This window comes from Nuphar pumila, chromosome 11 (genome assembly GCF_984573655.1).
Source record: "Nuphar pumila chromosome 11, dmNupPumi1.hap1.1, whole genome shotgun sequence".
Taxonomy (NCBI): domain Eukaryota; kingdom Viridiplantae; phylum Streptophyta; class Magnoliopsida; order Nymphaeales; family Nymphaeaceae; genus Nuphar; species Nuphar pumila.
In genome coordinates, this window is record NC_143259.1 from 14009950 (window position 1) to 14021843 (window position 11894).

General features: G+C 36.0%; 1 protein-coding gene across 1 annotated transcript; it reads left to right on the forward strand.

The window, feature by feature from the left end:
• Positions 1-4755: 4755 nt before the first annotated feature.
• On the forward strand, positions 4756-8309 carry LOC149822050 (NADH-ubiquinone oxidoreductase-like protein). The gene is made up of 3 exons (XM_089981237.1): positions 4756-4910; positions 7297-7381; positions 8038-8309. The coding sequence occupies exons 1-3, from the start codon at positions 4782-4784 to the stop codon at positions 8145-8147; spliced, it is 324 nt and encodes a 107-aa protein (XP_089837363.1). The 5' UTR covers positions 4756-4781; the 3' UTR covers positions 8148-8309.
• Positions 8310-11894: the final 3585 nt, after the last annotated feature.

Here is an 11894-nt window from a genome sequence, read left to right on the forward strand (position 1 = left end):
TTTAATGTTTACAGAAGGAATGATGACTTTAAGTAAGTTGACATTCTTGAGTATGAGTTTTATTTATAAATAAATAGTCAATTCTCAAATGCTTTTTGAGGTGGCATTTAATGCTTACAGAAAGAAATGGTTATTTCTTATTTTAATAAAATAATATTTATTTTCTCAAATCGTCAATTCTAAAATGAATGGTTGTGAAGTACACTAAATGCTTGAGTAATACTTATATTACAAATAATTATTTCTCAAATAAATGCTTGTGTATTATCTTTTCATAATTTGTCTTTTCTTATATAAATGTTTATGTATTATGAACCAAAATTTCTTACGTAAAAATTTGTGTATTATGAACTAATGCATTTTGTCTTTTCTTACATAAATGCTTATGTATTATGAACCAGTACATCTTTTCATATTTTGTCTTTTCTTACATAAATGCTTATGTATTATGAACCAATACATCTTTTCACATTTTGTCTTTTCTTCATAAATGCTTATGTATTATGAACCAATACATCTTTTCACAATTTATCTTTTCTTACATAAATGTTTATGTATTATGAACCAAAATTTCTTACGTAAATGTTTGTGTATTATGAATTAATTCATTTTGTTTTTTTCTTTCATATTTGAAATCATTTGCTTTTATATCTTTTCAAGTTGTCTTTTTCATAAATGCATGTTAGAAGGTACAATTAATGCTTTTGAAATCATGAGCTATTATATCTTGTCAAAATGACTTTTTCATAAATGCTTGTAAGAAAGTACAATTAATGCTTTTGAAATCATGAGTTATTATATCTTGTCAAAATGACTTTTTCATAAATGCTTGTAAGAAGGTACAATTAATGCTTTTGAAATCATGAGCTATTATATCTTATCAAAATGACTTTTTTATAAATGTTTGTAGGAAGTACAATGATTTGTTTCAAAAAGGTGTTTTTGAAATGCTACAATATATATAACGTATCCTTTTATGAAAGCTTAACTTTTTGTAAATAAATGGCTTGTATGATTTCAAAGCATATAGTCTAATATGAAATATGCATGCTTCTGAAGGTTCTGTTACATATGACTCTAAAGAAGAAAAAAATCTTCATCTTGAGGAAGCCGATCTTCTTGGATAATCTTTATGAATGTATGGCCCATCAAGCTTTTTCTTCAAAGTAGTATGATTGCATCAAATAGTTGCACTTGATCAAGTTGTCTTCACTGTTCTTAAGTGAAATAACCTTGCATCAAATACTCGTTAAATACATAGCACATCATATCCAGTCATAATATAACATATTCAGTTTCACATATGAAAGCATATCATATTTATTATATCTCATGAAAGCATATCATGTATTTATCATGTATCATATATATGCATCATGAAAGCATATCATATTTATCATGTATCATCAAAACATAGTTTCTCAACAACCACGGCACATTTTCTTGAATTGATCTCGTAAGCTCATCCATTACTATAGCAAATAGGAAAGGGCTTAAAGCAGATCCTTGATGTAACCCAACCGTTATAGGAAAATTGGTTGTCACCCCTCCACAAGTGCGGACATTGGTTACTACTCCTTCATACATATCTTTAATTATACTAATGTACTTAAGAGAAACACTTTTCTTCATCATTGTCCACCAGAGAACGTCCTTAGGTACTCTATCGTAAGCCTTCTCCAAATCAATAAAAAACATATGCAAATCTTTGTTCATCTCTCTATTTCTCTCAATAAGTTGTCTAAGAAGATGTATAGCTTCCATAGTTGATCTTCCAGGCATAAAACCAAATTGATTCTCCGATATCATGACAATCTTTCTCAACTTAGACTCAATCACCCTCTCCCAAAGTTTCATAGTATGACTCATGAGTTTTATACCACGATAGTTTGTGCAATCTTGTATATCACCCTTATTTTTATATAGAGGCACCAAAGTACTCTTCTTCCACTCATTGGGCATCTTATTTGTCCGCCAAATCTTGTTAAAAAGATTTGTCAACCATTCTAAACTTTTCTCTCTTAAGCATTTTCAAGCCTCGATAGGTATATCATCTGGGCCAACTGCTCTTCTTGATTTCATTTTCTTTAAAGCCTATGTAATTTCTTTCTTTTGAATCTTGTGCATGAAGTCATGATTCATCTCATGAAAAAGAATTAAAAAGTCTCCAAGATCCTGAGCATGACTTTCATTAAATAGCTTATCAAAATAATCTTTCCATCTCTCCTTAAGCAAAACAATTGTCTAATACAAACATAAATTCATCAGTTTGTTGGTAAAATGATCCCTCTAACGTTCAGTTTACAACACGGAAAGAAAGTTTAATCTTCTTCCACTGTAACTTATCATTTGATGTATACCTTTGGTAATACAATTGATTATTGGCTTTTGTAAACACCCATTGTATGATATAATGTTTCTAGATGTACTTATCTAATATGGTGATTAACCATGCTTTGCTTAGTTGGCAACCAATTCATGATCTGTTTTCTGTTATTTTTTAAGTTCTCAATGCAACTAGTATATTAAAGGATTCATTATATGAATAAAAAGAGTATCTGTGTGGCACATGTTAATGTTGTATGGTTAATTCAATATATATAGTATCCATTTTTTTGTGTTGATTATGAAACCAGGATAAAAACCATGAAAGCACAAATATGACTGAAGACAAAGTTTCTTTTTGTAAAGTCTTCTTTGTTGATCGTAAGCATTTTTAAGTATGGTGGATTGGTAGAGCTCTCAATCTTTTTTTTTCCTTTTTCAATAATTCTTCTAAGATTCTGATTCATATTTGCAGTTAGTTGATGGTTGAGGTTTATTAGATTTTAGTCATGGTTGTCATCCACTTGCAAATCAACTGCTCTATTATTAAACTTGTCGAGGATAAACCAACTTAAGTGGAAATCATACCATGGATCATTTTCATAAATCTACATTATAAACTTAGTGTTTGGAGAATAATTGATCAGGCAGGTGGAGGTACTTGCAGGATAGTCGCTCATCCAATTATGTTAAATGGTGCCATGAGCCCATTGCATGGCACAATGTTATTGACTTCCCATAGCCGTGATATCGAAAAAAATGAAGCAAGCATGTTGTCTACTTTTTCAAACCTTATGTATTCATCATCAAATGTTAAGGAAGTAGGCCTTCATACTTTTAAAAGCAGTGAATCCAATTAGAGATCTATATTCGAGGCAAATGTCAAATTCAAGATCCATATTTTGGGCAAAAATCTAATTTGAGATCCATATTCGAGGCAAAAATCCAATTTGAGATCCATATTCAAAGCAAAAAACCATATTCGGGGCAAAAATCTTATTCGAAATTCATATTTGGGGCAAAAATCTAATTCTAAATTCATATTTTGAGCAAAAATTTAAGATTTTTAGATATAATTCCCTAATTGGATCCATATCCGGGCAAAAAACCATAATAAATTTGTTAAAACATGTAAAATGTTGGACAGACCTGGTTATACGATCCAAAACAAAGTAATCCGATCCATTATCCTTGATTGTTCAAGTTATCTGCATGTTATCATCAAACAATAGACATTTGGGACATAGCATTTGAGTACGGTCCAAACAAACGTTGAACTTGGAATAGTTGTTACCGAATGAACATAACCAATGTTCTATTCTTTTCTTTTTGTTCATTTGTCCAACCTTGGACAAACCATCAAACATACCCTTAGTTCGTGTATGTGCCGTTAAAGGGTTTTTTTGACCCTTTGACGCACTCGTGATGGTTCGGTTCGTGGTAGGTAGCTACCACACACTTTTATATATATATATATATATATATATATATATATATATAGAGAGAGAGAGAGAGAGAGTAGCTGTGTATATTATGATCTTTCTACAGCCAACATATTGAGCTTTTGAAGGTTTTCTTTTATATTTTTCTTAAATCTTAAATCTGACCAGACAAATGTGTTCAGCATACTTCATTCTAAGGGGATAAACTCTATGATTAAAGTGATTGGCTTATAAGCAATAAATTTAAAGTTCAAATCCTATTGCTCACATGTACCAAACAATGTACTTGTTTTTTTATAAATGAACCCGTTTGAACTTGGGTCTCTAGGTTTAGAGCCCAATCCCAATTGTTTTCTAATTTAAAGTACAAGTTTTTGGTAACAAAGTTAACTGAGAGTTCAGCTCATTTAACTCGGGCTTGCCATGAGCTCAAGCTTGGCTCGACTTGCTACCAGAACAAGCCCAGCTTCAACCCCCTCGGTTCAGTTTGTTAAGCTTGTTTAGAAGCCCTAATTAATCCCCAAATCCCCCATGCTTTAATAATACCCTTTACGGTAAAATTAAGATATCAAATCGTGATTTGACAGCGTGTAGGGTGTAAATGGTTCAGTTTCGGGTTGGATTTCAACTGATCGCATATTTGCTAATGGATATTTGTCAGATTCGGTAGCAAAAAATCAAAACCATGTCTTATCCTATTATAATCAGATATCATTTTGGATTACTAAATCCGACTAAATGGAATCAAATTTGGTTAGATATTGAATAAAATCCGATCCATTGACCCATGTGAGATAGATGGTGTGGACTGATCCAAAATCGACTCTCATCCGACCCGTTTGGTTGCCCTTGTGACAATGAGAACCAGAATCTTCGATAATATCCTCTGCCCCCTATCCTGACTAAATAATTTCCGTAAGGCCCCTACGAACGTTCAAAATAACCCTCTCGCTGTCATAAAAACCCTATCTTCACCTGAAAACGGGAAGAAAACTTGTTCCCTTCCTCTGAGCGATGGCTGCCGGAAGGAAACTGGGGTTTCTCCTTCTCTCTTCGTATCTTAGGAAGACCGATCCATCACACGCTCGAAACTCCTCTCGGAATCTCTCCCTCGTTAGTGCTCACACGGCCAAATGGATGCAGGTTTCTCCTTTCTTCTTCGATTCTCCAATACACAGTTTTTTTCTTGTATTCTCGCGTGATTTTGGAGCTTTTTTAGTACCCATTTAGATCAATGTTGGGTTTTTGGCGAAGTTCCGTTTCTTTATGCATCTGCGACGATTGCATAACTGTCCCTCTCTCTTTTTTTCCGTAGTAACAACATGAGATTTGCCGAATATTGATGATTAGGAATTGTTGTCTTCCTTTCTATGATAGATAATTGAGGGTTGGGTGATAGATGCTCTGGGTTTGGCGATTTAGGGTAAAGTTTTTGCAATTTGAAGTTTTTATTGGTGGTTAATTGGTAGATGGTAGCTCTTGGAGTGAGGAGGAGCCTGCAAAGATTTGTTTTTTTGGCAAACAGCTGATCGTTCATTCTAGAATGGGTTTTGGTTAATGTGATGAGGGATGAACGGCTAAGGTCGATTCGATCCGGTATTGTGGAGTTGCCAGAGAATTCTATTGCAGTTGACAATGAATATTATGAATTGGGTATTTGTTAATGTGATAAGGTGTGATAGGCTGCGTTCGATTTGCTTACTTGTGAGGGACTTGGCCTTAAAAATTATAGTTCAATTGTCTGGATTATGTGTACAGATATGGGAATGAATGTTTGTGTATTTTGGCATTAATTAATGGTTATACTCTTTCTCTGTGTGATATGAAATTGCCATTTAAACAAACTTTTTTTAGGGTATTGTAACATGGGTAGCATGAGATGGCTTTGTTTCATCTTGTTTTCGGTTTAAATTCGTGAAATGTGGTATTGGAGATGCCAAAAATAGTGTCAGGAACCTGTTGTTACAATGAGTGAAACGACATATAGATTTTTCGGGTATGATATCAATGATAGCTGTTAGTTGACAGGAGATTCTGCATGGTGAAAATGAGGTTTTCAAGTAAGCATCTGATTGCTTGTGAACATTGTTAGTTGCCATATTTCCAAGCTATTAATGTGAAATTCTGAATATATCCAGAAAATGAAAAGGATGCCTGGCAAAGCGGAAATTTATGAAAAGGCAAACTGGAATTGAAGCTCTCATAACAACTTAATATTCCAGAAAGATACATGATCAATGAATCATGATGCTAATTATTAAGAAAAGCACTTTGAAGTGGCAATTGAATATCCGACCCATAAGTCTTGTCATGTTCACTGGTGCTGCCGATTTGGACCTCTAATTGACTTGGTCTTTGGGCATATCTGAATTCCCAAGTTGCTTATGAATTTAAGGATCTGGGATGATGCCTTGGATGCTATATCCAGCTAAACTACCTGGCAGAGAGGGTGAATGAAACAATCCAACAACGCTATCTAATGAACGTGGGAATTAGTAGGATTTTATTTTCTATCCAAACATTGGCTATCCTTTGACCATCACTATAATAAAACATTATGGCATGTGTGGTTTCTTTTTCCCCTTTAATGCAGTATGAGCATAGAGATGGATGATTATCTTGATAATGAGTTTGAACTTTTCTTTGAACTGGGACTCTCTCAAAGTCAATCCAAACTTTCAGTGATTGTTAGCAGGAGCAACCTCATAAACTCACTATTCCAAATATTGTTGCTGCCAATAGCTGCATCTGCATGAGAAACAGGTTCCCAATTGCTCCATATTCTCGATTCTCTTATTTTGGTCATGCTTACTGGTCTTTTGGACCATAAGCTATGGGGCTATGTGGCTATGTGGCATGCCGTGAAAATAAGTCATTGCACCTGTCATGATGCATGGTGCAAGATGAACAAACCCCAAAGCACAACCGTGATTGGTGAAAAAAAGAAAATCCATAAGATTTCTTAGAACCTCATAAATGGTTTTCTTAGCAAGGACATTTATTGCCTCCTTTCTTTACCATGTAACTGAAGTAATTTCAAATTCAATACCACCCACAGCTGAGATCAGCTCTTTAAGGATCCCTGATGAACTCATGAACACCATCTTGAGATAGATATGAAAGGAACTTGGATGGTTAGCTTAAGCACCTCAATAGAAAAGATTTGGGGTTTTTTATCTGGGGAGAAGTCCTCCAAGAAGCTCAGCCAACATAGGAAGACTGAAATGGAGATGTTAAACAAGAAGTAGTACCGCTGAGCTGCTTATTTTGTGCCCCAACTCAAATTGCAGTTTGCTTCCAACATTTTGGGGTCATCGCTTGCTTCCTAGTCGATGTTCATTAAGATTTTTATTTCTCTAATAAATTTTTGTTTCGTTCAAAAAATTTATCATCCATCCTAATGGCAACATCATGTAAATAATCACGAGTTGATGCATGTGTGATTCATCTGTTTCCTGTGATTGGCAGCTGTCTTTTCTTGCTACTTTGAACACTTTCTGAGATGATTTGTGAATCTTGATACATGCAGGACGCCGGTAGGAAATCTCCCATGGAGCTCATTAATGAAGTTCCACCTATCAAAATCAATGGTCGGATTGTTGCTTGTGAAGGAGGTAACAACAAATTTTTTTTTTTTTGATAGGCAAGCTGGGGTTAGTTAGACTGAACGGGCGGGCTGGTTACTTTGGGGGTCCGACTGGTCAGAATCCAACTCCTTGTTAAGATGGCCATCATACATTTTCCTTTTCTGCTTTTTACCATCTCATGACATGACTGCTCCAGGAGTCCAGGACATTTGTCCTCATAAGCTTTTCCATTGCCTTTCTCCTGCCCAAGGCTGGCCATCCGTAGCCCTTCAAGGTGCCACTTGTCAGACATCAAGGGGAGGACCTCCTCTTGGGATACCACTGTGTCCTGCATCGTGTCTCTTATCCTCGTCAGGACACGACTCCTCTCCTACTTGTTTCTGCCTATAGTCCTGCATCATCCTCTGTCGTCTGTTATTAGGGAGAAGCCTGGGCCGCCTTCCGTCGCCATTTTTAGGTAACAACAGGTCTTGTTCTCATGAAAACTTTTTTCTTTGATGACAAAAGGTTGGTTTTGATTATGTGGGTCCTGGAAGACAAGCCACTGCATTCAAGGACTTCTCTAAGTGTGGCTTGCTTGGGACCATCCCGTCTCACCTTTGCATTATGATGCAAGACATTGGTAGCACTCACAATTGATGCTCATTTCTAATGGTCTTTTGTGTTTTGATCTTTGTTGGCAGATAATAATCCAGCTCTTGGGCATCCTATTGAGTTCATATGCCTCGACCTGAAAGAGCCAGCTGTATGTAAATATTGCGGCCTGCGCTATGTTCAACATGATCATCACTAGAAATTGATGGTGCCCTTCATTGGGTTCCTGCTACTGATGAATCGAGAACTCTGGGATATATGTGACATGTACTTGTTTGTCCCTAATAAGAATGTCACTGATCATGATCAGCTTGTTGTTCTGCACTGAATGAAAACCAAAAGATGACTTTTGGATCTGAAATTATTCTTTTTGGGGATTGTTTTCTTAACAAATTCCTTTTCAATTTGGTTCATGCAATTTATGGATGTGTTGCCAACTTTGCTGGTAAATGGTGGCTATAATGAAGGAACCATTGGCCAAGAAATAATGATCCCAGTTGAATGGGAAGCAATGCAGCAAGTTACAAATTGCAACACCCCAACAAGAGTAACCAATTTTTTAGGCGAGTCTTGTGCCCTTGCCCCATGAGCGCATTGTTCCAATAAAAGGGATCCATATTTTTTTCTTTTGTAAAAAATCTCTCTCAAAACTAAGTTTTTCAGCCAATTTCTTGAAGAAGACGGATTTTCCTTTGTTTCTTGATATTCAAAGATTTATTATAAAAAACATGTTTTAAATGAAGTTTTGCTGACTTGTTATTGGTTTTTTTGCCAACTTCACAAGTAATTCTTGAATCATCCAGGCTGAATGTTATCTCCAGAACTCAGGTGACCTTGCAAGATAATCTTGTCGATTCTATCAAAAATTATCCTGTCATGCTGAATCCAGCTTTTCAGAGCTTTTTTCTTGATGATGGGTTCACACCAGAGGCAGAGCCAAAAAATCAAATTAGGGTCTCTCTCTCCCTCTCTCTCTCTCTCTCTCTCACACACACACACTATATATATATAAGAGACTGAAAACCTATCCAATAAGAAACATTTATCGGATTTTTAGTGCTTTCTTCAAAATTTTGACCTTATAGATGTGATATATGCCCTTGTTTGTATAGGAATCAGCTCTTAGAGCATTTGATTCATGCATGAATATGTTTTTATAAGGTTTCAAAAATCAACAGCCTACACTTTCATAAAAAATTTAAGGCTTCAAATACCAAATTTTTATCTAAAATACATGATTCAAGTGTTTATTTCTAGTAAATCAATTATGGTTCATACATCTGTAAGGTCAGAATTTCTAAAAAACACTGAAAATTCTATATATGTTTTTTATTGGGTAGGTTTAAGAGGTTTTTTATTAGATAGGTTTTCATTTATATATATATATATAGAGAGAGAGAGAGAGACGCTTGAATATGAGAACTGAAAATATGAGAAATAATGTGTGAACTGTGATTTTTATGATTTTTTTTTGTTCTTTTCTCTTAAATCTAACTGTGCGGATGTGATCTACCTGCTTGGTTTTATAAGAACCCGCTCTTGAATCATTCTATTTTGATGCATAAACAATAATTTTTTTAAGACTTTAAAATCAATGGCTCATAATCTGCATAAATATTCAAGCATTCAAAAATCACATTTTTTCATCTAAAATACACAATCCAATGGTTGATTCATAGCAAATTCACCATGCCAATTACATCTACTTGGTTGAATTTACAAAGAAATACCTATATTTCTAGTTCTCATATTATAGTTCTCATATTCTAGTAATTGTCTCTTTTATATATATATATATATATATATAGGGAGGGAGTTTTGGGGAGACACAACACCCTGAATAGGGTGGGAACTTGTGCACCTGACCTAACTCGGGGATTTTGGGGTCAAGGTGGGTACAACACAACCTGGAGAAAAAAGAAAGAAAACAAGAAAAATGAAGAGAAAAAGGAAAAGGTGTTCATGACGGTGGCAATGCAATTTGCAACGGTGTAGGCACACAATGACCAATGGTTGGTTGCTTTTTTAAAGCCATATATATTTGAGAATAATGCTTTTTTATTTTTGTATTTGGCGAAAAGACTCGTGAAAAATTAATGTTTTTTATTTTGGGGTAATTTCTCGTGATATTTTCATAAGATTTGTCACTATGTTGTAAAACAACCTTGGTCTCTTTGTTCATGCAATGTTAAGAGTTTATGTTATGGGAATTGACTCCCTGGTTGGAAACTCAATGTAAGCAAAATCAGGCACTTAAAACAATCTTTGATGCAGTGTTGCATACAAGAGTAATAGGAAAGACAATTGAATACTTGATATAGATGAGTCATGTTTATATGAGTTAGCATCGTGGTTGTTCCCTTGCGACTTACATTGTAAAGTTGCGCTTAGAGTCTATTTTGCTTTTGTTGAGTCTGATGTAAGCTGTCCGGTTCAGGTGAATCAATACCCCGAAGGGGCAGCCTGTATACTTGAATTGTAATAGCCTGCGGACAAAATTGTGAATGAATTAAATGCGTTGACCTTTCTTTTGTTCACCCTCGTTGTGATTGCTTATTGTGATTGCAATTGTTCTCCCTCTATTCTCTCTTGCTATTTTTCACTCTGATTACTAGCTTCCGCGACTGACAAGCAAGCTGACAAGTAGTTTTGCAGCGGTGAGAAAGGATTGTCGCGTCGCGCTGGGCTATTGAAGGAATTGAGCCCGTGACAAGTGGTACCAGAGCCCGTTCTCGTGCTAGGTAAGGGACTCTGGAGTCTGTGTCAACAAATACACTGACATGCTGCGATTTGTGAGCAAGACATCATGGCGTCTTATCAAAACTTGCACAACACTAAAATTTGTGGGTTCACCTCAGAGCCAAGAGGAGATGGCTGCAACTGTCAATATGTTGGTGGAAGATGTGACTTCACATGAGAAAGCAATTTCACATGTAGTAGAATCATTCGATGGACTGAATAATGTGGTAGTGAGCCTGCAAGAGTAGATGAACTTACTAATGGGGTAGGTCACTTCGTTGACGACTATAGTAGCTGACTTGCAGACTGAAGTAGGTGAGCTTCAATTGAAGAACCACACATTACAGCGGTCAGTGACCTTAAATGGTGAAAATGGTGAGAGGTCATCAAAGATTGATATGCCAAGACCAACAAAGTTCAACGGTTCTCGCGACAACAAGGCCATTGAGAATTTTTTTTCCAAGTAAAAGACTACTTGGATATTCAGAATGTGATCGTTGAAGATCTTAGGATTAAGACTGCAACAACTCCACTCGATGGAGATGTTATCACTTGGTGGAGGCGGAAGTGCAGTGACATGAAGAGAGGTCAATGCGTGATAGACACCTTTGACGACTTCAAAATGGAGCAACACAACTACTTCATGTCGAGGAATGCACAGATGCAGGCATACCGGATGGTTGGCGAGCTTAAAATACTGGTTTGTTACAATACTATGTCAGAACATTCCAAAAGCTTATGTTGGAGCTGCCTAACATGCCAGAAGAGGATAAACTCAACTTGTTCATTGTGGGACTTCAGTCATGGGCACAGTCTGAAGTGAAAATGAGCAACCTCCGTATTTTAGAAGATGCATATGTGATGACCGAGTGCTTAGTTGATACTCAGTGTAAGCCTTTCACCTCATCAACCAAAGTCGAGAAGAAGCCTGACCACAGAGGAAAGATGGATGAACGACACAACAATAGAGGTGAAGCGTATGCACGTCATCAATCCGACAAGAAACAAAACTACACAAAGCATAATAACATCAACAAGGGTAAGATTGTCATATGTTGGTTCTATGATGATAGACATATCGTCAGGCAGTGCCTCAAGCACCTCGTGAATGATGACAGGCAAGCCAATGCAATGTAGGAAGAATGCAGTGATACTGAGACCATGCAACCAAGGATGGAGGCCATGCGATCGATTAACGCAACAGAAA

Coding starts and splice junctions, on each gene's coding strand:
- LOC149822050 (XM_089981237.1), top strand. CDS start 4,782: ATGGCTGCCGGAAGGAAACTGGGGTTTCTCCTTCTCTCTTCGTATCTT. Junction 4,911..7,296: donor ACACGGCCAAATGGATGCAG/GTTTCTCCTTTC, acceptor TGATACATGCAG/GACGCCGGTAGGAAATCTCC. Junction 7,382..8,037: donor GATTGTTGCTTGTGAAGGAG/GTAACAACAAAT, acceptor CTTTGTTGGCAG/ATAATAATCCAGCTCTTGGG.